This window comes from Hyla sarda, chromosome 5 (assembly GCF_029499605.1).
Source record: "Hyla sarda isolate aHylSar1 chromosome 5, aHylSar1.hap1, whole genome shotgun sequence".
In the NCBI taxonomy this organism is placed as follows: domain Eukaryota; kingdom Metazoa; phylum Chordata; class Amphibia; order Anura; family Hylidae; genus Hyla; species Hyla sarda.
The window spans coordinates 22,925,481-22,953,302 of record NC_079193.1 but is presented as its reverse complement, the minus strand read 5'-3'; the positions used below and the strand labels follow the sequence as shown (position 1 = coordinate 22,953,302).

General features: G+C 47.4%; 1 protein-coding gene across 1 annotated transcript; it reads right to left on the bottom strand.

Moving 5' to 3' along the window:
* Nucleotides 1-266: 266 nt before the first annotated feature.
* On the bottom strand, nt 267-15,483 carry BET1 (Bet1 golgi vesicular membrane trafficking protein). Its single transcript, XM_056518351.1, has 3 exons — nt 15,163-15,483; nt 3,356-3,412; nt 267-953 (listed from the first exon to the last, which is right to left on the bottom strand). The coding sequence occupies exons 1-3, from the start codon at nt 15,283-15,285 to the stop codon at nt 798-800; spliced, it is 336 nt and encodes a 111-aa protein (XP_056374326.1). The 5' UTR covers nt 15,286-15,483; the 3' UTR covers nt 267-797.
* Nucleotides 15,484-27,822: the final 12,339 nt, after the last annotated feature.

Here is a 27,822-nt window from a genome sequence, read left to right as displayed (position 1 = left end):
GCTGCAGTACTGTGGCGTCACCACTATACGGTGAACTATAGGGGCCACGCTATCCTGTCCATGGGTAAGAATACAGTAGTGTTTCCCCAACCGGCATGCCTCCAGCTGTTTCAAAACTACAACTCCCAGCATGCCCGGACAGCCAACGGCTGTCCGGGCACACTGGGAGTTGTAGTTTTGCAACAACCGAAGGCACGCTGCTTGGGAAACACAATACAACGCAATACAGAATCCCTTTAATATAAAATCAATCACATATCACAAAAAAAGGCTAAAAGTGCTGTTTAATGTCCATCCAAAAAACATTAATTTACTACCAATATATAATGAATCTTATGACGATGGAATTTTTCCAGGAGGTGTAGAGGAGGGACCGAAGAATGTGCGTTTCCTTCCATGAATCCTCTGTGCGACGATCTCATAATTAGAAAATTATTAGCAATAGCGAGTTCCTCCATAACTCTTCCTGGATCTCGTCTTCTCTCCTCCATCATTGTACGATTATAGGTTTAGTGGAATGAATGTCGGGGGAGTGGAATCCGGAATACCGTAAGCCAAACCGGTCATCAAGTGTCTCGGCGAGTCATAAAGGAGAACACCGCCATTTTCCAGTAAAAGCCAGGGGGTCTACGCAGTACAGTCATGGAAAAGTATGCTCCAGAACAGTGCTCTCCAACCTGTTGTGGAACTACAACTCCCAGCATAGCCCTGAGTGACTGGAGACCACTGCTCCAAAAAAAATGATGGGTTTGTGGCACAGACAAAAAAAAACAAAAAAACATAAAAAACAAGTCCGATCACCTGAGTTTCACAAACCAGTAAATCACAAAGAAAACGAAACAGGCGAAGAGCATCATATAGAGGAGCAGCTTGGCCTGGCTGCCCCTGGAGAGCACCTTCAGTCTGCCCATCGTCGCCCCCAGGAGACCGCCCGTGGAGTCAAAATCAGAGTCCTTAAGAAAGAAATATAGAGAAAATAAAGTGTGCAGCAAAGGCTAAAATGGAAGAATGCAATATGAAACTTTTATTCCTACTATAGGCACTGGTCTGTGGTCCTTCGTTATTGGGGGGGGTCTGGTCTGTGGTCTTTAGTTATTGGGGGAGGGGTCTGGTCTGTGGTCTTTAGTTACTGAGGGGGTCTGGTCTGTGGTCTTCAGTTATTGGGGGGGGTCTGGTCTGTGGTCTTTAGTTATAGGGGGGGGGGGGGTCTGGGTCTTTAGTTACTGAGGGGGTCTGGTCTGTGGTCTTTAGTTATTGAGGGGGTCTGGTCTGTGGTCTTTAGTTACTGAGGGGGTCTGGTCTGTGGTCTTCAGTTATTGGGGGGGGGTCTGGTCTGTGGTCTTTAGTTATAGGGGGGGGTCTGTGGTTTTTAGTTACTGAGGGGGTGGTCTGGTCTGTGGTCTTTAGTTATTGAGGGGGTCTGGTCTGTGGTCTTTAGTTATTGGGGGGGTCTGGACTGTGGTCTTTAGTTATTGGGGGGGGTCTGGTCTGTGGTCTTTAGTTATTGGGGGGGTCTGGTCTGTGGTCTTTAGTTATTGGGGGGGTCTGGTCTGTGGTCTTTAGTTATTGGGGGGGGTCTGGTCTGTGGTCTTTAGTTATCGGGGGGGGGGGGGGGTCTGGTCTGTGGTCTTTAGTTATTGGGGGGGGGGTCTGGTCTGTGGTCTTTAGTTATTGGAGGGGGGTCTGGTCTGTGGTCTTTAGTTATTGGGGGGGTCTGGTCTGTGGTCTTTAGTTATTGGGGGGGGTCTGGTCTGTGGTCTTTAGTTATTGGGGGGGTCTGGTCTGTGGTCTTTAGTTATTGAGGGGGTCTGGTCTGAGGATTGTAGTTATTCAGGGTGGTCTGGTCTGAGGTTTGTAGTTATTCAGGTGGTCTGGTCTGGGGTCTATAGTTCTTTTTAGAGGTATGTAATTATTTAGGGGGTCTGGTCTGAGGATTGTAGTTATTCAGGGTGGTCTGGTGTCTATAGTTTTTTTTTAGAGGCATGTCATTATTTAGGGGGTCTGGTCTAGGGGCCTGTAGTTATTTAGGGGGTCTGGTCTGAGGTTTGTAGTTATTAATGGTGGTCTGTAATTTTTTCAGAGATCTGTCATTATTTAGGGGGTCTGGTCTGGGGTCTTTAGTTATTTAGGGGGTCTGGTCTGAGGATTGTAGTTATTCAGGGTGGTCTGGTCTGGGGTCTATAGTTATTTTTAGAGGCATGTCATTATTTAGGGGGTCTGGTCTGGGGCCTATACTTGTGTAGGGGGTCTGGTCTGAGGTTTGTAGTTATTTAGGGGGGTCTGTAGTTTTTCAGGGATCTGTAGTTATTTAGGGTGTGTGTGATTACTTCAGGGGGTTTGTAGGTATTTAGGTTGTCTAGCTTGGGATCTGTAGTTATTTAGGGGGTCTGGAGTCTGCAGTTATTTAAGGGGTGTGGTTTGGGGGGTCTGTAGTAATTTAGGGGGTGTAGTCTGAGGTCTGTAGTTATTAAGTTACTTAGAGCTGTTCTGCTGCTTTATTGATTTTTTTACTTCAAAAGTCCTGTTCACTGGGGATAATTAGCCTTTTTCTTATTAAGCAAATGAGGCTTGAGTGCCCATAAGGTGTTTCCTCAGCACGGCAAGAGTTCAGGTAAGTTCAGTCCATTTCCTCTTTATCAACGCCCCCTCTGACCCACTTCCATCCGTCTACCATGTTTGACTGGCAACCACTAGATAAAGAGGACATGAGCTGGACTTACCTAGACTCCTGGTATGTTAGGAAACGCCCCCTGGGCACTTGAGCATCATTTGCATGTTTGCAAAAAGACATATCTCAGTGCTAGAAAACACTATGGAGATAGAAAAAGTATGCATGACATTCTGATGACTAGTCTAATCTATCAATCCTAGGGTTTATTTATAACCATTTTCCTGCTGTCATCACTTTAATGCTGCCTGAACCACAAGTCAAGGGGTAGGTCCCCTGAAGCTGCCTGCCATGATTGATAGATCTCTCTCCCTATACCCAAACAGGGAAGAGATTAATCAATCAAGCCAGGGGAAGAAACTGCCAGGGACCGCCCTGATGACTCTTCGCTCAGGCACCACTCATTCCCACCATATGCTAAAAAGGAGAACAAAGAAAATCACCATATGCAAATTAGTCTTCAAAGGGGAATTAATGGAGTGGATAGAGGGAAAGGTTTACAAATGTACAGCAGGTCAGGAGTTAAATGTTTAATGCAGCGCTACATACAGTCAATGACCTGAGGGGAAACTTTTTCTATTTATTTTTTTATTTTTATACATTTTCACCTGAAGATTTAAACATCTTTCATGACGGCTTACACTGGTTGTTACATTCTCCTACCACCTCCAGGGGGCGCATACTCACCATCTCCGACAGCAACTTATTGTGGTATTTTACTTCTGTCCCGATATCGATAGAAAGCTAAAGAAAAAGAAAAGGAAAAATTATTTACAATATTTAAAAGGAGATTTACAATATTTAAAAGGAGTACTCCAAAAACTAAATCGTTTTTTCACCTGGCACCAGAAAGTTCAGCAGATTTGTAAATTACTTCTATTTAAAAATCTTAACCCTTCCAGTACTTATCAGCTGCTGTATGCTCCACAGGAAGTTGTGTAGTTCTTTCTGTCTGACCTCATTGCTCTCTACTGACACCTCTGCCTGAATCAGGAACTGTCCATAGTTATGAGGATTTTCTCCTACTCTGGACAGTTCCTGCCAAAACTACTTGAAGGCCGTTTAGCCTTCACTTTTAGGTTTGTTCACATGTTGTTCTTTTTTATATTGGTGTATTGGGGGGGAGGGGGGTCTGTGATGCTGGGACTCCCACCTATTGCCTCTATGAAGATAACTGAGTGCGGTGATGGCGCCATCACGAAAATTCATGAAGATGAAAGAAGGCTAATGCCCACAATGGAGGGTCCAAGCTTGTTCATCTGCCGACCATCTTTGCCAATCCTCCCAAGAACACTAGGCCAAGCATGCAATAGATTTTTGGAGCTGCTGCTAGACTCTTCTGAGACCAAAAGGATCTGAAATCCAACAGCCCGTTGTTTTCTATTACCTGCCATCGGGGGAGAGTCAGGAGCCCCCCATTTAGGTTTGAATAACATAACTCTATTACTCTTGATGGATGGTGACAACAAAGCTTCCGAAGAGTCTTAAAGGGGTACCCCGCTGCTGAGCGTTTGGAACTAACAGTTCAGAACGCTGGAGCCTGCGCCGGGAGCTTGATATGTCATAGCCCCACCCCCTCATTGCAAGTATATGGGAGGGGGTGTGATGGCTGTCACGCCCTCTCCCATAGAGCATCATTGAGGGGGCGGGGTGTGACATCATGAGGGGCGGAGCTATTACATCACAAGCTCCAGGCTCAAGCTTGCGGAACAGTTTGATCAAAACGCCGAGCAGCGGAGTACCCCTTTAAAGAATTGATCAATGTGAAGTCACCAGGCAGTGCGTCGCTTCCTACCTTCCCTGCATTGTTGGCGTCAACTCAGTTCATATACTCAAGGGAGGTCTCTTTCCGAACAAAATGTTAGAAATCAAGGGAAGTTCTAAGAGATTTTGACTAATACAACCCTTTCTTGGGCCATACTGGGCTAAAAGAGGTGCCTCCCCCCATTACCAAGAAACAAGAGCCTTATAAAATGAGACTCTATGATCTGGAGGACCACAAGGTGGTCAAGGTAAACAAGAGTCAACCACTGAATTCAATAGACATCTTGCAATGCACAGTGAGAGGAACCTCAGGGGAGTTTAAAGGAGACACTTGAACAAGAACATCCTAGAGGAGCAAGCTATGTGCCCATACTAAACCTGTATTATAATTTTTTTTTTTAAATCCATATGGTATTTTCCAGTGTGTGTTTCAGAGGAACAGTGGGGCAAAAAAAGTATTCAGTCAGCCACCAATTGTGCACGTTCTCTTCCATTTTCTAATAATTGCTCCCACAGTTGGTTTCTTCACACCAAGCTGATTGCCTATTGCAGATTCAGTCTTCCCAGCCTGGTGCAGGTCTACAATTTTGTTTCTGGTGTCCTTCGCCAGCTCTTTGGTCTTGGCCATAGTGGAGTTTGGAGTGTGACTGTTTGAGGTTGTGGACAGGTGTCTTTTATACTGATAAGTTCAAACAGGTGCCATTAATACAGGTAACGAGTGAAGGACAGAGGAGACTCTTAAAACACACTCATTAACCCTTTCCTTATTAAAAGTTTAAATCACCCCCCTTTTCCCAAATTCCATTTAAAAAATATATAAAACATAATAAAAATAAACATATGTGGTATCACCGTGTGCGTAAATTTCCGAACTATAAAAATATATAATAAATTAAACCGCACGATCAATGGCGTACGCGCAAAAAATACCAAAGTCCAAAAGAGCGTATTTTTGGTCACTTTTTATACCAAGGAAAAAAAGGAATAAAAAGCGATCAAAAAGTCAGATCAAAACAAAAATGTTACCGATTAAAACTTCAGATCACGGCGCAAAAAATGAGTCCTCATACCACCCCATAAGCAGAAAATTAAAAAAAAGTTATATGGGTCAGAAGATGAAAATTTTAAATGTATTAATTTTTGTGCATGTAGTTATGATTTTTTCCAAAAGTACACTAAAATCAAACCTATACAAGTAGGGTATCATTTTATTCGTATGGACCTACAGAATAAAGATAAATTGTAATGTTTACCAAAAAATGTACTGTGTAGAAACGGAAGCCCCCCAAATTTTAAAAATTGTGTTTTTTCTTCAATTTTGTCGCACAATGATTTTTTTTCCTGCTTCGCCATAGATTTTTGAGTAAAATGACTGATGTCATTACAAAGTAGAATTGGTGGCGCAAAAAATAAGCCATCATATGGATTTTCATGTGCAAAATTGAAAGGGTTATGATTTTTAAAAGGTAAGGAGGAAAAAACGAAAGTGCAAAAACAGAAAAACGCTTGGTTCTTTAGGGGTTAAAGAAGAAGTTATAGGTCTGTCAGAGCCAGAAATCTTGCTTGTTTGTAGGTGACCAAATACTTATTTTCCACCATAATTTGCAAATAAATTCTTTAACAAAATCAGACAATGTGATGTTTTCTCATTATGTCTCTCATAGTTGAGGTTATAACCTATGATGAAAATGACAGCCTCTCATCTTTTTAAGTGAAAGAACTTGCACAATTAACATAGTAACATAGTTAATAAGGTTGAAAAAAAAAGACCAGAGTCCATCAAGTTCAACCTATATCCCTAATGAGTCCCTACTGATATGCCCCTATTGATGCACCCCATTTTATTTGCCTTGGCAGCAGCTGCCCGACACTGGTCACTACAGCTAAGTTTACTATTAACTAAGACTACCAAGTCCTTTTCCACATCAGTCGTCCCAAGTGTGCTCACATTTAATACATAACCCCAGCCCGGAATTTTCCTCCCCATGTGCATTACCTTACATTTATCAGTGTTGAACCTCATCTGCCACTTCCCAGCCCAAACCTCCAACCTATCCAGATCCATTTGTAACAGTGCACTGTCCTCTATAGTGTTTACCGCTTTACAGAGTTTAGTATCATCTGCAAAGATTGCTACTTTATTGAACCCCTGATCAGGTTAGTTTGACAGGATCAATCCCTCATAAATCCATGCTGATATGGAGACATACATTTATTTTATCTGTATACTCCAAAATAACATCTCTTAAAAAAAACCTCAAACATTTTACATACAACGGAGATTAAACTAACAGGTCTACAATTCCCGGCCTCACCTTTTGACCCCTTTTTAAATATTGACACCACATTTGTCATGCGCCAGGCCTGGGGAACAGTCCCTGTTACTATAGAGTCCCTGAATATAAAAAAATAGGGGCCTGTCTATTACATTACTTAAAGGGGTATTCCAGGGAAAAACTTTTTTTTTTATATATCAACTGGCTCCAGAAAGTTAAACAGATTTGTAAATTACTTCTATAAAAAAATCTTAATCCTTCCAATAGTTATTAGCTTCTGAAGTTTTCTGTCTAACTGCTCAATGATGATGTCACGTCCCGGGAGCTGTGCACGATGGGAAAATATCCTCATAGGAGCTGCACAGCTCCTGGGACGTGAGTCATCAGAAAGCAGTTAGACAGAAAACAGCAACTCAACTTCAGAAGCTAATAACTATTGGAAGGATTAAGATTTTTAAATAGAAGTAATTTACAAATCTGTTTAACTTTCCGGAGCCAGTTGATATATAAAAAAAAAGATTTTGCCTGGAATACCCCTTTAATTCCTTTAGAACATGAGGGTGAATGCCATCTGGACCTGGTGATTTGTCTATTCTGATTTTTTGTAGGCGGCACTGTACTTCTTCCTGGGTTAGACAGGTGACCTGTACTTCTTTCTGGGTTAGACAGGTGACCTGTACTGGGGAGTTTACCTTATCACACTGTATTTCACCTGGCATTTCATTTTCCTCGGTGAATACAGTGGAGAAGAATTTGTTTAATATATTTGCTTTTTATCGTTTTTTAAAGGGCCTACACTTTCATTTTTGACCTTTTGCTATTTATATAGTTAAGAACATTTTGGGGTTAGTTTTACTCTCTTTGGCAAAGAGTCTTTCTGTCTCTATTTTTGTGGCTATTATCTGTTTTTTTTTGTTTTGTTTTTTACATTTTCTCTATAGCTTTTTAATGCGTCTTCACTGCTGTCCTGTTTTAGTAATTTAAATGCTTTATTTTTCTCATTTATTGCCCTTTAACATTTTTATTCATCCATATTGGTTTCCTTTTATTTCTGACCCTTTTGTTCCCATAAGGTATATAAATCTTACAGTGAGAATTTAAGATATTTTTCAAAGTCTCCCATTTAGTGTCAGTATTCTTGTTTTTGAGGACATTATCCCATTTTATATTGTTAAGGGCTCCTCTGAGTTGATCAAACTTTGTTTTTGTGGCCCCTCGAGAGATTCCCTTATTGAAGAACAAGTTATAATGTATTATATTATGATCACTATTTCCTAGGTGTCCTTTTACCTGCACATTAGTTACTCTGTCAGGTCTGTTGGTTAATATAAAGTCTAGTAGGGCGCCCCCTCTGGTCGGGCCCTGCACCATTTGGGACAGATAATTGTCTTTAGTTATAGTCAGAAACCTGTTTCCTTTATGAGATTCGCAGGTCTCAGTCTCCCAGTTTATATCAGGATAGTTAAAGTCCCCATTATTATCACCTCATTCTGATTTGCCTCAGTAATTGATTTTCTGGCTCTTCCATTATGTTTGTTGGCTTATAACAAACCCCTATCAGAATTTTATTATTTTTATCTCCATATATTTCTACCTATAATGATTCACATAATCGTTTCCCCCGTATATCCTCCCGCAGTGCGGCCTTCAGATTGGACTTTACATAAGGACAAACTCCTCCCCCTTTACATTTTGTCCGATCCTTCCTGAATAGACTATAACCCTGTATGTTGACCGCCCAGTCACAGCTATCGTCCGACCAAGTCTCTGTTATACCCACTATGTCATAATCCTCCTCAGACATCAACCACTCCAGTTCGTCAGTTTTATTGGACAGACTTCTGGCATTAGTCAACATGCAATTCAATGGTGTATGTTTTTTCTTCCTATGAAGCCTATCCCTATTAACTATTCTAACCCCTCCCTCTGCTCCACCCCCAGGTACATTACTAAGTCCCCCCTCTCTACTTACACTATCTTCCCCCTCTATGTTGTAGGTTCCCTCCCCCCCAGTCCGTAGTTTAGACACTCCTCCACCCTTCTAGCCATCTTCTCCCCAAGCACAGCTCCCCCTCCCCATTGAGGTGCAGCCCGTCCCTACGGTAGAGCCGGTAACCGACAGCGAAGTCAGCCCAGTTCTCCATGAACCCAAACCCCTTCTTCCTACACCAGCTTCTGAGTCACTTACTTACCTCCCTGATCTCCCGCTGCCTCTCTGGTGTGGCTCTTGGTACAGGTAATATTTCAGAAATTATAACCTTGGAGGTCCTTGCCTTAAGCTTGTGGCCTAAGTCCCTGAAATAATTTTTCAGGACACTCCACCTACGTCTTACTTTTTGTCATTGGTGCCAATGTGTACTATGACTGCTGGGTCTTCTCCAGCCCCTCTCCCTTTTACACTTACACTCCCTTTTATACTTCACACTCTTGTATACAGACACACAATCACTAGCTCAGACAATCGCTTAATATACTTTCTTTTATAATTACCAGACACTACCTCTCTCCTCCACTACCTAGAAGTGAATGCAAAATTGGTTCCCCATTGGAGGCTGACTAAATACTTTTTTGCCCCACTGTATCTTTACCTAGAAATAATGTTCTAGGCCAGTGTTCCCCAACCTTTGGCTCTTTGGGTGTTTTAAAACACACCGTACCCTGCTGTGTCTATGGCTGCGTCAGCAACATGATAAATGTTGTAGATCTGTAACAGCTGGAGAGACACAGGTTGGGGAACACAACTCCAGGCACTATACAATGATCGACAGAGTAACTACAGGTCCATACTAACAGACTAAAAGAACTGCTTGAGCCGACATACAGGCAAAACATATGGACCTCCATGATGGGTAGACAGCACATGGGCCTCCTCTATGGGTAGACAACACATGGGCCTCCACTATGGGTAGACAACACATGGGCCTCCTCTATGGGTAGACAACACATGGGCCTCCACTATGTGTAGACAACACATGGGCCTCCACTATGGGTAGACAACACATGGGCCTCCACTATGGGTAGACAACACATGGGCCTCCACTATGGGTAGACAACACATGGGCCTCCACTATGGGTAGACAACACATGGGCCTCCACTATGGGTAGAAAACACATGGGCCTCCACTATGGGTAGACAACACATGGGCCTCCACTATGGGTAGACAACACATGGGCCTCCACTATGGGTAGACAACACATGGGCCTCCACTATGGGTAGACAACACATGGGCCTCCACTATGGGTAGACAACACATGGGCCTCCACTATGGGTAGACAACACATGGGCCTCCACTATGGGTAGACAACACATGGGCCTCCACTATGGGTAGACAACACATGGGCCTCCACTATGGGTAGACAACACATGGGCCTCCACTATGGATAGACAACACATGGGCCTCCACTATGAGCCAGCATACAGGTAAAACATATGGACCTCCACTAGAGATGAGCGAACTTACAGTAAATTTGATTCATCACAAACTTCTCGGCTCGGCAGTTGATGACTTATCCTGCATAAATTAGTTCAGCTTTCAGGTGCTCCCGTGGGGTGGAAAAGGTGGATACAGTCCTAGGAGACTCTTTCCTAGGAATGTATCCACCTTTTCCAGCCCACCGGAGCACCTGAAAGCTGAACTAATTTATGCAGGATAAGTCATCAACTGCCAAGCCGAGAAGTTCGTGATGAATCGAATTTACTGTAAGTACACTCATCTCTAGCATCCACTATGGGTAGACGACACACGGGCCCCCTCCACTATGGGTAGACGACACAGGGGCCCCCTCCACTATGGGTAGACGACACAGGGGCCCCCTCCACTATGGGTAGACGACACAGGGGCCCCCTCCACTATGGGTAGACGACACAGGGGCCCCCTCCACTATGGGTAGACGACACAGGGGCCCCCTCCACTATGGGTAGACGACACAGGGGCCCCCTCCACTATGGGTAGACGACACAGGGGCCCCCTCCACTATGGGTAGACGACACAGGGGCCCCCTCCACTATGGGTAGACGACACAGGGGCCCCCTCCACTATGGGTAGACGACACAGGGGCCCCCTCCACTATGGGTAGACGACACAGGGGCCCCCTCCACTATGGGTAGACGACACAGGGGCCCCCTCCACTATGGGTAGACGACACAGGGGCCCCCTCCACTATGGGTAGACGACACAGGGGCCCCCTCCACTATGGGTAGACGACACAGGGGCCCCCTCCACTATGGGTAGACGACACAGGGGCCCCCTCCACTATGGGTAGACGACACAGGGGCCCCCTCCACTATGGGTAGACGACACAGGGGCCCCCTCCACTATGGGTAGACGACACAGGGGCCCCCTCCACTATGGGTAGACGACACAGGGGCCCCCTCCACTATGGGTAGACGACACAGGGGCCCCCTCCACTATGGGTAGACGACACAGGGGCCCCCTCCACTATGGGTAGACGACACAGGGGCCCCCTCCACTATGGGTAGACGACACAGGGGCCCCCTCCACTATGGGTAGACGACACAGGGGCCCCCTCCACTATGGGTAGACGACACAGGGGCCCCCTCCACTATGGGTAGACGACACAGGGGCCCCCTCCACTATGGGTAGACGACACAGGGGCCCCCTCCACTATGGGTAGACGACACAGGGGCCCCCTCCACTATGGGTAGACGACACAGGGGCCCCCTCCACTATGGGTAGACGACACAGGGGCCCCCTCCACTATGGGTAGACGACACAGGGGCCCCCTCCACTATGGGTAGACGACACAGGGGCCCCCTCCACTATGGGTAGACGACACAGGGGCCCCCTCCACTATGGGTAGACGACACAGGGGCCCCCTCCACTATGGGTAGACGACACAGGGGCCCCCTCCACTATGGGTAGACGACACAGGGGCCCCCTCCACTATGGGTAGACGACACAGGGGCCCCCTCCACTATGGGTAGACGACACAGGGGCCCCCTCCACTATGGGTAGACGACACAGGGGCCCCCTCCACTATGGGTAGACGACACAGGGGCCCCCTCCACTATGGGTAGACGACACACGGGCCCCCTCCACTATGGGTAGACGACACACGGGCCCCCTCCACTATGGGTAGACGACACACGGGCCCCCTCCACTATGGGTAGACGACACACGGGCCCCCTCCACTATGGGTAGACGACACACGGGCCCCCTCCACTATGGGTAGACGACACACGGGCCCCCTCCACTATGGGTAGACGACACACGGGCCCCCTCCACTATGGGTAGACGACACACGGGCCCCCTCCACTATGGGTAGACGACACAGGGGCCCCCTCCACTATGGGTAGACGACACAGGGGCCCCCTCCACTATGGGTAGACGACACAGGGGCCCCCTCCACTATGGGTAGACGACACAGGGGCCCCCTCCACTATGGGTAGACGACACAGGGGCCCCCTCCACTATGGGTAGACGACACAGGGGCCCCCTCCACTATGGGTAGACGACACAGGGGCCCCCTCCACTATGGGTAGACGACACAGGGGCCCCCTCCACTATGGGTAGACGACACAGGGGCCCCCTCCACTATGGGTAGACGACACAGGGGCCCCCTCCACTATGGGTAGACGACACAGGGGCCCCCTCCACTATGGGTAGACGACACAGGGGCCCCCTCCACTATGGGTAGACGACACAGGGGCCCCCTCCACTATGGGTAGACGACACAGGGGCCCCCTCCACTATGGGTAGACGACACAGGGGCCCCCTCCACTATGGGTAGACGACACAGGGGCCCCCTCCACTATGGGTAGACGACACAGGGGCCCCCTCCACTATGGGTAGACGACACAGGGGCCCCCTCCACTATGGGTAGACGACACACGGGCCCCCTCCACTATGGGTAGACAACACACTGCAGGACCAAGAAGTAGGGATCGACCGATTATCGGTATGGCCGATATTATCGGCCGATAATCACGATTTTGGGCATTATCGGTATCGGCAATTATCTTGCCGATAAGCCGATAATGCCCCGCCCCCCGCACCGCCACCACCACCCCCTTGACCCGCCGCACCGCACTTCCGACCCACCGCACCACGTCGCACCCCCCACCGTGATGCTAGGCGGTATACCTGTATGGATTTTTTCCCATACCGCTATACCGGTCGGGCCCCTCCCCCACCCTCCAAGTGAATAAAAAAATTAAACTTACCCGTAATGGGGGTGGTCCAGGCCATCCTTCCTTCATGTAGTGTCCGGGGGCGTTCCAGGTGGAGGTTGGTCCAGTCCGGGCTGTCCTTCTTCTCCCACGGTCTTCTTCTCCACTCCGGGCAGGCTCCGGCCTAGTACGCTGCATAGACGCCGCTACGCCGTGACGTCAGGTGCGTCGCTGCGCACGGGCGTCACTGCGCAGCGACGTCTATGCAGCGTACTAGGCCGGAGCCTGCCCGGAGTGGAGAAGAGGCCCGCCGGAGAAGAAGGACAGCCCGGACCGGACCACCCTCCACCCGGAACGTCCCCGGACACTACAGGAACGATGGATGGATGGCCCGGAGCACCCTGGCAGGTAGGGGAGAGTAGCGGGTGGTGGCGGCGGCGGCCTATGGCCCTGCAAAAGCCACTGCAGATCATTGATTTAAAGCGCCCGCTTTAAATCAATAATCTGCAGCGGTGTCGCAGGGGGTTAAATAGCCGATAATTTATACCGGAATATCGGTATAAGTTATCGGCTATCGGCCCTAACCTGCACCGATTATCGGTATCGGCCCTAAAAAAAACTATATCGGTCGATCCCTACCAAGAAGCCACTCTAACCAGCCCGCAATCCAGTCTGACTTGAAGAGTCATCGTTGTAAGAACCTCCATGGGCATCAATAGAGACACAACCCAAAATGAAGCACCAGGGGCAAATCTTCAGGCCCCAAAGCAATGTGTCTTGGGGGTTTTTATTCACTGTATTGATTTAGAAGAATAAAAAGCTGACGTGTGTAGGAAACAGAGGAGCAAACACAAGGCTTATCAATAGTGATTCAGGGCCGGAGATTTGTGCACACTGCACAGGACTATGACCGAAGTCGGGGGGGGGGGGGGGGGGGGGCGACAAGCCCCTTCCCTAATAAAAGTCTGAATCTTCCCATTTTTCAAATAAAATAAACAAAAATAAACATAAACATATGTGGTATCGCCGCATGTGTAAATGTCCAAACTAATAAAACATAACATTAATTAAACCGCACGGTCAATGGCATAAATGTAAAAATATACCAAAAATCCAGAATTGCTGATTTTTGGTCACTTCATATATCAGAAAAAAATTTTTATAAAAATTATTTAAAAAAGTCCCATCAAAACAAAAATGGTACTGATAAAAACTATAGATCACGGTGCAGAAAATGAGCCCTCATACGGAAAAATAAAATAGTTATAGGGGTCAGAAGAGGACAATTTTTAGCAAACTCATCTGTACAAAAAGTTATAATTTTTTTTTTTAAAGTAGTGAAAAAATAAAACCTATATAAATTGGGTGTCGTTATAATCGTATGAACCTACAGAATTTAGATAATGTGTCATTTTTACCAAGAAGTGCAATGCGTAAAAACAAAATGCCCAAAAGTTGCAAAATGGCTTTTTTTTTTTTTTAAATGTTGTTGCTTCACCACAGATTTTGCAGTAAAATTAATGATGTCCTTACAAAGTACGGTGGCGCTAAATAAACAAATCCTCCTCATATAGGACCGTAGGTTGGAAACTGAAAGCGTTACGGAGGAGGGGAAGAAATATATAACGCGCAAAAATGAAAATTCGCTGCATCATTAATGCCAAAACAACCCTGCGTCATTACAGGGTTAACGTCGTACGGAACTGATACCGTATATACCCAGAATGTCGCATTTGCGGTAACAAATAAAGCGTTTTAACGTTTCCATATGTTTTATTGAGCTCTCTCAAACATGGTCCTAGACCAGTGGTCTTCAACCTGCGGACCTCCAGATGTTGCAAAACTACAAATCCCAGCATGCCCGGACAGCCAACGGCTGTCCGGGCATGCTGGGAGTTGTAGTTTTGCAACACCTGGAGGTCCGCAGGTTGAAGACCACTGTCCAAGACGATGCTCCATGGGAGTTGCGAAACTACAACTCCTAGCATGGCCGGACAGTTTCGCAACAGCTGGAGCTCCAAAAGGTTGGAGATGACTGCTCAGACCAAAACTGGTGTTGTAACTAAACAAATTCCCTCTGTAAACAATTATGCAGTTCCCCTTTAAGGCCACCATGGCATTGACACTTTTACTGTGTAAAAAAAAACTAAAAATAAATAGGAAAAAACACCTAAAAGCTGTCAAAACTGTTGAAAACTACAACTCCCATGATGCTGACGCGTCCAGAACCGTTACAGCTAGCGCAAGTGCATGACGGGATTTGCAGTCCAGAGCAGAGGCTGAGGAGCGGTACGGAGGCCGCGGCGGGTCAGTTTTCTACTCACAGACTTTAACGCGCTGGTTTTCTGGCGGAGGGCCTCGGCCAGTCTTTCGTTCTCGTCTTCGTACACGCTGTAGCCGCTCATCTCCGGGCGTCCATCCCGGTGCTTCATCCCTCCCCGGTCCATGGTAGTGGCGGAGCCGACGAGTCCTCCAGTCACATCCAGCAAGCAGTGATTACGTGTACTGGGAACTGCCACGGCAAGAGAATGAAACCGGCTGAGGACGGCGCGCCGGAGGGGTCCAAACACCTCATTTGTCGTTTGTCATTGTTTATGATGATATTATTTGTGTCATGGTTCTAACATTGCAGCTTTTACGCAGGATTTTTATTTTTTTGCCCAAGATCATTTAATTTATTTATATTTGATAATAATAATAATAATAATAAAAAAATAATAATCACAATATAATAGTTATTTTTTAACCCTTTACACGGGTACTAGGCATGTTGTCCTCTAAAAGTCATGTATTTTAAAAGGAGAGGGAAAAAACGAAAAGCAAAAATTAATATTTCTTGAGTCCTTAAAGGGGTTGTCCATGGTAAAACTTATCTATCTATCTATCTATCTATCTATCTATATATATATATATATATATATATATATATCTCAACTGGATCCAGAAAGTTAAACAGATTTGTAAATTACTTCTATAAAAAAATAAAAATAAAAAAATCTTAATCCTTTCAGTACTTATGAGCTGCTGAAGTTGAGTTGTTCTTTTCTGTCTAAGTGCTCTCTGATGACACCTGTCTCGGGAACTGTCCAGAGTAGAAGCAAATCCCCATAGCAAACCTCTTCTGCTCTGTGCAGTTCCTGAGACAAGCAGAGATGTCAGCAGAGAGCGCTGTTGTCAGACAGAAAAGAACAACTCAACTTCAGCAGCTGATAATTATTGGAAGGATTAAGATTTTTTAATAGAAGTAATTTACAAATCTGCTTAACTTTCTGGAGCCAGTTGATATATGTAAAAAGATTTTTTTCCTGGAATACCCCTCCAAAGGATAGGGGATAAGATGTCTGAACGCTGGGGACCCCCGCAATCTCTGCCACAGCACCCCTGTCATCCGGTGCAAGAAGCAAACTCTGCTCTGTGCCGGTGTGAGGTGAGGTGAGATTTCCGAACCCATGCAAAAACCGAACCGCTCCTCCCCTCAGCTCTTTCGCTCCTCCCCTCAGCTCTCCGAAGTTTTCCAAAGCTAGAGCGGGGAGGAGCGAAGGCAGAGCACGAGATCGGGCGTAATTCCCCCTGCTGTGTCTTCTTGTGTAATGTAGAGCGGGGGGGTGAAATGAGATTTCCGAACCTAAGGGGCGTGGCTTAATTATCTCCTGCAGACGTGCGATCTCGTGCTCTGCCCTCGCTCCTCCCCACTCTAGCTTCGGAAAACTTTGTAGAGCTAAGAGGAGGAGCGAAAGAGCTGAGGGGGGAGGAGCGGATCGGTTTTTGCATGGGTTCGGAAATCTCACACCGGATGACTGGCGAACACAGCGGTGACGCCCCCTCCATTCATGTCTATGGGAGGAGGCGTGAATGGAGGGGCCGTGGTGTGATGTCTCGATCACGGAAGCCCCAGGCTTCCGTGACCGTAGCGCCGGCACAAAGTCAATAGGGTCTGAGGTGGATTTTGAACTGCAGAGATTCCGCTGGCAAAAATCTGCTGCGGGTAGCGCACTGAGACCCCACCCCTTTTCAAACTCGCAGTGGGAGATCCGCTACGAGTTTGAAAAGAAATCCGATCGTGTGAACAAGCACTAAGGGTATAGCACTGATCAGTATTATCCGCGATCTTCTTCTCTGGTCTGGTCGATTTCAGACCAGAGTAGAAGACTCCAGGCCCCACCGGCTGCCATTTTGGATGATCGGATCCCTGCGGCAATATAATGCCCGTTTTGCTGCAGATGCCTGTGATCTGTATTGATCACAGCATCTGAGGGGTTAATGGCGGACATCAGCGCAATCTTTGCTATCCGCCATTAGCGGTGGGGTCCCTGGCTGCTGATAGCTGCGGGACCTGCCTGATGCGAGTTCTGATCCGGTGCTCGTGTCATGTACAGGACGTAAATATACATCTTGGTGCGTTAAGTCCCATCGCATCAGGACGTATATTTACACCCATTGGGGGGTATTTATCAATTTTGCCTGTTGAAATCAGCTGTTCACGTCGCCTTTTACACAGAACTTACCGCCACAGAGGACGCATATATTACCCCTTGTGCAGCCATTTCGGAGTCCCTCCTGCAGTATATCAGCAAGTGACATGAGTTATTTTCTTTTGTGGGGTTTATAGCCACCATGTGAAATGGATTTTATTTTCAACTTGGGTAGTTTTTTTGTTGTTACTTTAGTGCAGTGGTCTTCAACCTGTGGACCTCCAGATGTTGCAAAACTACAACTCGCAGCATGCCCGGACAGCCGTTGGCTGTCCGGGCATGCTGGGAGTTGTAGGTTTGCAACATCTGGAGGTCCGCAGGTTGGAAACCACTGCTTTAGCGCTTACCTTTCCCGAACCTGTGTGGCCATGTCCAATGCTGGCTCAACGGAGGGTGAAGGTTCCTCAGAGACAACTATGTCGCAGGATAGTATTGAGCAGCCCTGGAGGTGTCGCAGCTTTCACAAAAACATTTTTTTTAATGTATTTTGACGCCTTTACATTTTCTGACATTGAAATTCCGCTGCTGTATATTTTCCGCAGAGAGCCCGCCCCCATTTAAACTCACAGCGGGAAACAGGGTGTGAGTTTGAAAATAAATCTGCCCATGTGAACGCATACAGTGGTCCCTCAACATACGATGGTAATTCATTCCAAACGAGCCATCGTTTGTCGAATCCATCGTATGTTGAGGGATTCGTGCAATGTAAAGTATAGGAAGTTATACTCACCTGTCCCCGCCGCTCGAGATGGTGTCCCCGCCGCTCCCGATGGTGACCCCGGGCCTCCGCTGGGCTCTCCGCTGTCTTCTCCGGTCCTCCGCTGTCTTCTCCGGTCCTCTGCTGTCTTCTCCGGTCCTCTGCTGTCTTCTCCGGTCCTCTGCTGTCTTCTCCGGTCCTCTTCTGTCTTCTCCGGTCCTCTGCTGTCTTCTCCGGTCCTCCGCTGTCTTCTCCGGTCCTCCGCTGTCTTCTCCGGTCCTCCGCTGTCTTCTCCGGTCCTCCGCTGTCTTCTCCGGTCCTCCGCTGTCTTCCCGGGTCCTCTGCTGCTGTCTTCTCCGGTCCTCTGCTGCTGTCTTCTCCGGTCCTCTGCTGTCTTCTCCGGTCCTCTGCTGTCTTCTCCGGTCCTCTGCTGCTGTCTTCTCCGGTCCTCTGCTGTCTTCTCCGGTCCTCTTCTGTCTTCTCCGGTCCTCTGCTGTCTTCTCCGGTCCTCTGCTGTCTTCTCCGGTCCTCTGCTGTCTTCTCCGGTCCTCTGCTGTCTTCTCCGGTCCTCTGCTGTCTTCTCCGGTCCTCCGCTGTCTTCTCCGGTCCTCTGCTGTCTTCTCCGGTCCTCTGCTGTCTTCTCCGGTCCTCTGCTGTCTTCTCTGGTCCTCTGCTGTCTTCTCCGGTCCTCTGCTGCTGTCTTCTCCGGTCCTCTGCTGCTGTCTTCTCCGGTCCTCTGCTGTCTTCTCCGGTCCTCTTCTGTCTTCTCCGGTCCTCTGCTGTCTTCTCCGGTCCTCTGCTGTCTTCTCCGGTCGTCCGCTGTCTTCTCCGGTCCTCTGCTGTCTTCTCCGGTCCTCTGCTGTCTTCTCCGGTCCTCCGCTGTCTTCTCCGGTCCTCCGCTGTCTTCTCCGGTCCTCTGCTGTCTTCTCCGGTCCTCTGCTGTCTTCTCTGGTTCTCTGCTGTCTTCTCCGGTCCTCTGCTGTCTTCTCCGGTCCTCTGCTGTCTTCTCCGGTCCTCTTCTGTCTTCTCCGGTCCTCTGCTGTCTTCTCCGGTCCTCTGCTGTCTTCTCCGGTCCTCCGCTGTCTTCTCCGGTCCTCCGCTGTCTTCTCCGGTCCTCTGCTGTCTTCTCCGGTCCTCCGCTGTCTTCTCCGGTCCTCCGCTGTCTTCTCCGGTCCTCTGCTGTCTTCTCCGGTCCTCTGCTGTCTTCTCCGGTCCTCTGCTGTCTTCTCCGGTCCTCTGCTGTCTTCTCCGGTCCTCTGCTGTCTTCTCCGGTCCTCTGCTGTCTTCTCCGGTCCTCTGCTGTCTTCTCCGGTCCTCCGCTGTCTTCTCCGGTCCTCTGCTGTCTTCTCCGGTCCTCTGCTGTCTTCTCCGGTCCTCTGCTGTCTTCTCCGGTCCTCTGCTGTCTTCTCCGGTCCTCCGCTGTCTTCTCCGGTCCTCCGCTGTCTTCTCCGGTCCTCCGCTGTCTTCCCAGGTCCTCTGCTGCTGTCTTCTCCGGTCCTCTGCTGCTGTCTTCTCCGGTCCTCTGCTGTCTTCTCCGGTCCTCTGCTGTCTTCTCCGGTCCTCTTCTGTCTTCTCCGGTCCTCTGCTGCTGTCTTCTCCGGTCCTCTGCTGTCTTCTCCGGTCCTCTTCTGTCTTCTCCGGTCCTCTGCTGTCTTCTCCGGTCCTCCGCTGTCTTCTCCGGTCCTCCGCTGTCTTCTCCGGTCCTCTGCTGTCTTCTCTGGTCCTCTGCTGTCTTCTCCGGTCCTCCGCTGTCTTCTCCGGTCCTCTGCTGTCTTCTCCGGTCCTCCGCTGTCTTCTCCGGTCCTCTGCTGTCTTCTCTGGTCCTCTGCTGTCTTCTCCGGTCCTCTGCTGTCTTCTCCGGTCCTCTGCTGTCTTCTCCGGTCCTCCGCTGTCTTCTCCGGTCCTCCGCTGTCTTCTCCGGTCCTCCGCTGTCTTCCCAGGTCCTCTGCTGCTGTCTTCTCCGGTCCTCTGCTGCTGTCTTCTCCGGTCCTCTGCTGTCTTCTCCGGTCCTCTGCTGTCTTCTCCGGTCCTCTTCTGTCTTCTCCGGTCCTCTGCTGCTGTCTTCTCCGGTCCTCTGCTGTCTTCTCCGGTCCTCTTCTGTCTTCTCCGGTCCTCTGCTGTCTTCTCCGGTCCTCCGCTGTCTTCTCCGGTCCTCCGCTGTCTTCTCCGGTCCTCTGCTGTCTTCTCTGGTCCTCTGCTGTCTTCTCCGGTCCTCTGCTGTCTTCTCCGGTCCTCTGCTGTCTTCTCCGGTCCTCTGCTGTCTTCTCCGGTCCTCTGCTGTCTTCTCTGGTCCTCTGCTGTCTTCTCCGGTCCTCTGCTGTCTTCTCCGGTCCTCTGCTGTCTTCTCCGGTCCTCCGCTGTCTTCTCCGGTCCTCTGCTGTCTTCTCCGGTCCTCTTCTGTCTTCTCCGGTCCTCCGCTGTCTTCTCCGGTCCTCTTCTGTCTTCTCTGGTCCTCTTCTGTCTTCTCCGGTCCTCTTCTGTCTTCCTCAAGGCCTTACTGGGCCTGCGTAGCGACGTCATTACGCCGCTGCGTACGCCATTCCTATTGGATGACGTGCGCAGCAGCGTATTGACGTCATCGGAGAGGGCCGAGAAGACACCAGAAGACCAGCGCTGGACCCGGAGGGCACCCCGGAGCATCGTGGAGGGGTAAGTAATACTTACCGTACCACACAGGGAACATTAAGCTGCTATCCGGCAGCAGCTTAAGCATTTGGCACTGCCGGATAGCACTTAATGCGATGGCCCCAACATAAAAAAGCATCGTATGTCGATTTGATCATATGTCGGGGCCATCGTAGGTCGGGGGGTCACTGTATTTTGCTGCCCTTTGCTGATTTTCTGCAGCTGATTTAACCACCTTTGACTTCAATGGGAATGAAAATCAGCAGCAAAACACAAAGTAAAATATGCACGTGTCAATGTACCCTTATGCAGAATGATGGCTTGTATGGTGGTATTGTTGAGTCATGGTTTATGGTAGTGTTATTGGGGTACTGGGGCACAGTTTACACTAATGACCACCAAAGGGTTTTTTGCACTAATAAGCAGCAAATATATTTATAAATCATGCTGCTGAAAATTATATAGTATTAGTTCATATATGGGGTCAGTATATAGTATAAGTTCATAAATGGGGGTCAGTATATAGTATACATTCATATATGGTGGTCAGTATATAGTATAAGTTCATATATGTGGTCAGTATGTAGTATAAGTTCATATATGGGGTCAGTATATAGTATAAATTCATATATGGTGGTCAGTATATAGTATAAATTCATATATGGGGTCAATATATAGTATAAATTCATATATAGGATCAGTATATAATATAAATTCATATATGGGGTCAGTATATAATATAAATTAATATATGGTGGTCAGTATATAGTATAAATTCAAATATAGGGGTCAGTATATAGTATCAATTCATATATGGGGTCAGTATATATTATAAATTCATATATAGAGTCAGTATATAGTATAAATTCATATATGGGGGTCAGTATATAGTATAAATTCATATATGGGGGTCAGTATATAGTAGGGCTGCACGATATGGGGAAAATGTGCGATTGCGATTTTGGGCCTAAATATTGCAATTTCGATATGCGATGCAATATAATAAGAAAAAATGTGAAATCCCCCCATTTCATGTCCAATAGCCTCCATTTCACATCTACCTACCCATTTTATGCCCACCGCCTATTTCACATCTCCCCCTTGTCACATTCTCCTCCCCCTTGTCACATTCTTCTCCCCCTTGTCACATTCCCCCCCCCTTGTCACATTCTCCTCCCCGTCACATTCTCCTCCCCCGTCACATCCCCCCTTGTCACATTCTCCCCCTTGTCACATTCCCCCCCCCCTTGTCACATTCCCCCCTTGTCACATTCTCCTCCCCGTCACATTCCCCCCCTTGTCACATTCCCCCCTTGTCACAATCCCCCCTTGTCACATTCCCCCCTTCTCACATTCCCCCCTTCTCACATCCCCCCTTGTCACATTCCCCCCCTTGTCACATTCCCCCCCTTGTCACATTCCCCCCCTTGTCACATCCCCCCCTTGTCACATTCCCCCCTTGTCCTCACATTCCCCCCTAGTCACATTCTCCTCCCCCGTCGCATTCTCCTCCCCCGTCACATTCTCCTCCCGTCACACACACCCTTGTCACATCCCCCCTTGTCACATTTCCCCCCTTGTCACATTTCCCCCCTTGTCACATCCCCCCTGTCACATTCTCCTCCCCCATCACATCCCCCCCTGTCACATTCTCCTCCCCCTTGTCACATTCTCCTCCCCCTTGTCACATTCCCCCCTTGTCACATTCTCCTTCCCTGTCACATCCCCCCTTGTCACATTCCCCCCTTGTCACATTCTCCTCCCCCTTGTCACATTCTCCTCCCCCTTGTCACATCCCCCCCCTTGTCACATTCTCCTCCCCTGTCACATCCCCCCTTGTCACATTCTCCTCCCCCTTGTCACATTCTCCTCCCCCTTGTCACATTCTCCCCCCCTTGTCACATTCTCCCCCCCCCTTGTCACATCCCCCCTTGTTACATCCCCCCCTTGTCACATTTCCCCCCTTCTCACATCCCCCCCGTCACATTCCCCCCCTTGTCACATTCCCCCCTTGTCACATTCCCCCCATGTCACATTCCACCCCCTTCTGTCACATCCCCCCTGTCACATTACCCCCCCCCCCCTTCCCTCCTGTCACATTCTTGTATTCTTGTACTGCAGCAATACACTGGGTTTCCCGGGCAGATTTCAAATCTTCCGCGGAACCCGGGAAACCTAGTGTATTGCTGCAGTACAAGACCTTTCCCCATCAGCCAATCACTGGCTTGACACGTGATACCACTGTGGCCAGTGATTGGCTGAAAAGGGACAGGTCCTACTGCCTGTACTAAGAAGAGATGAAACTCCGGAGCACATTCTCCCCATCACATCACGCCCCACCCCCTCAATGCAAGTCTATGGGAGGTGGTGTGATTTCACGAGGGGGCGGGGCCGTGACATCACAATCCTCCGGCCCCTGTATCATCAGTCATCAGGCACGGAGCAAACTTCACTCCGTGCAGCAGATGACTGGGGGGGGGGGGCTGCTGCAGGAGAGATCGCAGGGGTTCCCAGCAGCAGGAACCCCGCATCAGGGGTAAGATGTCTAGGGGCAGAGTAACCCTATAAGGTCTGCTGCGTGATGCCAGAATATACGGTTGCATCCTGTTTTAAGCAGGATGACAAAAAATACCTGTGATACAGAAAAACCAACCTAAAGGCAACTACAGTGTATAGTGAAAGTATTCGGCCCCTTTGAACTTTTCGACCTTTTGCCACATTTCAGGCTTCAAACATAAAGATATAAAACTGCAATTTTTTGTGAAGAACCAACAACAAGTGGGACACAATCATGAAGTGGAACAATCATGGAGTGAAATAAAAAACTGAAAAATTGGGCGTGCAAAATTATTCAGCCCCTTTACTTTCAGTGCAGCAAACTCTCTCCAGAAGTTCAGTGAGGAACTCTGAATGATCCAATGTTGACCTAAATGACTAATGATGATAAATAGAATCCACCTGTGTGTAAACAAGTCTCCGTATAAATGCACCTGCACTGTGATAGTCTCAGAGGTCCGTTTAAAGCGCAGAGAGCATCATGAAGAACAAGGAACACACCAGGCAGGTCAGAGATACTGTTGTGGAGAAGTTTAAAGCCGGATTTGGATAAAAAAAAGATTCCCCAAGCTTTAAACATCCCAAGGAGCACTGTGCAAGCGATAATATTGAAATGGAAGGAGTATCAGACCACTGCAAATCTACGAAGACCTGGCCGTGCCTCTAAAGTTTCAGCTCATACAAGGAGAAGACTGATCAGAGATGCAGCCAAGTGGCCCATGATCACTCTGGATGAACAGCAGAAATCTACAGCTGAGGTGGGAGACTCTGTCCATAGGACAACAATCACTCGTATACTGCACAAATCTGACCTTTATGGAAGAGAGGCAAGAAGAAAGCTATTTCTTAAAGATATCCATAAAAAGTTTTGTTTAAAGTTTGCCACAAGCCACCTGGGAGACACCAAACATGTGGAAGAAGGTGCTCTGGTGAGATGAAACCAAAATCAAACTTTTTGGCAACAATGCAAAACGTTATGTTTGGCGTAAAAGCAACACAGCTCATCACCCTGAACACACCATCCCCACTGTCAAACATGGTGGTGGCAGCATCATGGTTTGGGCTTTTCTTCAGCAGGGACAGGGAAGATGGATGGAGCCAAATACAGGACCATTCTGGAAGAAAACCTGATGGAGTCTGCAAAAGACCTGAGACTGGGACGGAGATTTGTCTTCCAACAAAACAATGATCCAAAGCATGAAGCAAAATCTACAATGGAATGGTTCATAAATAAACATATTCAGATGTTAGAATGGCCAAGTCAAAGTCCAGACCTGAATCCAATCGAGAATCTGTGGAAAGAACTGAAAACTGCTGTTCACAAACTCTCTCCATCCAACCTCACTGAGCTCCAGCTGTTCACAAACGCTCTCCATCCAACCTCACTGAGCTCCAGCTGTTCACAAACGCTCTCCATCCAACCTCACTGAGCTCCAGCTGTTCACAAACGCTCTCCATCCAACCTCACTGAGCTCCAGCTGTTCACAAACGCTCTCCATCCAACCTCACTGAGCTCGGGCTGTTCACAAACGCTCTCCATCCAACCTCACTGAGCTCGGGCTGTTCACAAACGCTCTCCATCCAACCTCACTGAGCTCCAGCTGTTCACAAACGCTCTCCATCCAACCTCACTGAGCTCCAGCTGTTCACAAACACTCTCCATCCAACCTCACTGAGCTCCAGCTGTTCACAAACGCTCTCCATCCAACCTCACTGAGCTCCAGCTGTTTTGCAAGGAGGAATGGGCAAAAATTTCAGTCTCTCGATGTGCAAAACTGATAGAGACATACCCCAAGCGACTTGCAGCTGTAATCACAGTAGTGTTGCTCGCGAATATTCGCAATTCGAATATTATTCGCGAATTCGTGAATTTCGTGAATATAGCGCTATATATTCGCAATCACGAATATTCGGTTTTTTTTCACAGTACACATCACAGTGATCACCCCACTCTGCTTCCAGCTTGTGTGGTGTAAAGAAGGCTCTAATACTACTGTGTGAGACTGGCGTGCGAATGTTCGCATATGCGAACATTTGCATTCGCGAAGTTTCGCATATGCGAATTTTCGCTTATGTAAATTTTCGCATACGTGAATTTTTCGCATTTGCAAAAATAAAACGAGAATATTACAATTATGTGAATATTCGCGAATATATGACGAATATTCGTCCATATATTCGCGAATATTCGCGAATTCGAATATGGCCTATGCCGCTCAACACTAAATCACAGCAAAAGGTGGCGCTACAAAGTATTAAAGGGGTATTCCAGGAAAAAACTTTTTTATATATATCAACTGGCTCCGGAAAGTTAAACAGATTTGTAAATTACTTCTATTAAAAAATCTTAATCCTTCCAATAGTTATTAGCTTCTGAAGTTTTCTGTCTAACTGCTCATTGATGATGTCACGTCCCGGGAGCTGTGCATGATGGGAAAATATCCACATAGGAGCTGCACAGCTCCCAGGATGTGAGTCATCAGAAAACAGTTAGACAGAAAACAGCAACTCAACTGCTATTTTTTGGAACAAAATAACATTAATGCTTATGAAGAAATATAAAATCCCATCCCTTCCCCAATATCGCGCCACACCCCTACCCTTCAATTCCCTGGTTGAACTTGATAGACATATGTCTTTTTTCGACCGTACTAACTATGTAACTTCAGAAGCTAATAACTATTGGAAGGATTAAGATTTTTTAATAGAAGTAATTTACAAATCTGTTTAACTTTCTGGAGACAGTTGATATATAAAAAAAAGTTTTGGCCTGGAATACCCCTTTAACTTAAAGGGGTTATCCAGGAAAAAACTTTTTTTTATATATCAACTGGCTCCAGAAAGTTAAACAGATTTGTAAATTACTTAAATTAAAAAATCTTAATCCTTTCAGTACTCATGAGCTTCTGAAGTTAAGGTTGTTCTTTTCTGTCTAAGTGCTCTCTGATGACACGTGTCTCAGGAACCGCCCAGTTTAGAAGCAAATCCCCATAGCAAACCTCTTCTAAACTGGGCGGTTCCCGAGACAGGTGTCATCAGAGAGCACTTAGACAGAAAAGAACAACCTTAACTTCAGAAGCCCATAAGTACTGAAAGGATTAAGAGTTTTTTAATAGAAGTCATTTACAAATCTGTACAAAAAAGAAAGTTGCAACAGCACTCTTGGTCAAAAAATGGAGGCTCTTAGCGCACTTTTTGATCAAAATGTGTCCCCCCCATCCACCACGCGGAGGTGGCCTCATATCGGATGGGACCCTAACCTGATAACTCACCTCTGCTGTGCATATAGCCTCTGACTGTGTGACATGTTGGATCAGCCATTGACTAAACCACCTCCAGTCTGAGAGGGGTGCGATGCACGGCTAAAGAGGGTGCCACACCCCCCAACTTACAAAGGAAAAACAAAAGGAAAAATAGCCAGCACAACAACCTAATACACAGGTGCCCGCTGCTGTGGCAAATACAAAATGTACAAACAAGAAAGTTGCAACAGCACTCTTGGTCAAAAAATGGAGGCTCTCAGCGCACTTTTTGATCAAAATGTGTCCCCCCATCCACCACGCGGAGGTGGCCTCATATCGGATGGGACCCTAACATGATAACTCACCTCTGCTGTGCATATAGCCTCTGACTGTGTAACATGTTGGATCAGCCATTGACTCAGCCACATTTTGTATTTGCCACAGCAGCGGGCACCTGTGTATTAGGTTGTTGTGCTGGCTATTTTTCCTTTTGTTCTTCCTTTGTTAGTTGGGGGTGTGGCACCCTCTTTAGCCGTGCACCCCACCCCTCTCAGACTGGAGGTGGTTTAGTCAATGGCTGATCCAACATGTCACACAGTCAGAGGCTATATGCACAGCAGAGGTGAGTTATCATGTTAGGATCCCATCCGATATGAGGCCACCTCCGCGTGGTGGATGGGGGGAAACATTTTGATCAAAAAGTGCGCTAAGAGCCTCCATTTTTTGACGAAGAGTGCTGTTGCAACTTTCTTTTTTGCACATTTTGTATTTGCCACAGCAGCGGGCACCTGTGTATTAGGTTGTTGTGCTGGCTATTTTTCCTTTTGTTTTTAATTTACAAATCTGTTTAACTTTCTGGAGCCAGTTGATAAAAAATTTTTTTTCCTGGATAACCCCTTTAAGGGGGCTGAATAATTTTGCATGCCCAATTTTTCTGTTTTTTATTTGTTAAAAAAGTCTCTGATGAAACCTGTACCAGGAACTGTCCAGAGTAGAAGCAAACCTCTTCTACTTTGTGCAGTTCCCGAGATAGACAGAGGTGTTAGCAGAGAGCACTGTTGTCAGACAGAAAAAAACAACTCAACTTCAGCAGCTGATAATTATTGGAAGGATTAAGATTTTTTAATAGAAGTACTTTACAAATCTGTTTAACTTTCTGGAATACCCCTTTAACCACTTAAGGACCAAGGACGTACCAGTACGTCCTGAGTCCTTTCCCTTTCTATAACGCGGGGCCACAACGTCATAAAGGGTCGTGCCTGGCATTTAACAACGGCTGGGACCCGTGGCTAATAGCGCGCAGCAATGACCGCGGTGCTGCTATTAACCCTTTAGATGCGGCGTTCAAAGTTGAATGCCACGTGTAAAGTGAAAGTAAATCACTGCCGGTTA

Excerpts from the sequence above, each read along its gene's own strand:
- BET1 (XM_056518351.1), bottom strand. The coding sequence starts at position 15,285 with ATGGACCGGGGAGGGATGAAGCACCGGGATGGACGCCCGGAGATGAGC. Across the intron at positions 3,413-15,162 it reads AAACCAGCGCGTTAAAGTCT|CTTTCTATCGATATCGGGAC; the intron begins GTGAGTAGAAAA and ends CTTTTTCTTTAG. Across the intron at positions 954-3,355 it reads ATAAGTTGCTGTCGGAGATG|GACTCTGATTTTGACTCCAC; the intron begins GTGAGTATGCGC and ends TTCTTTCTTAAG.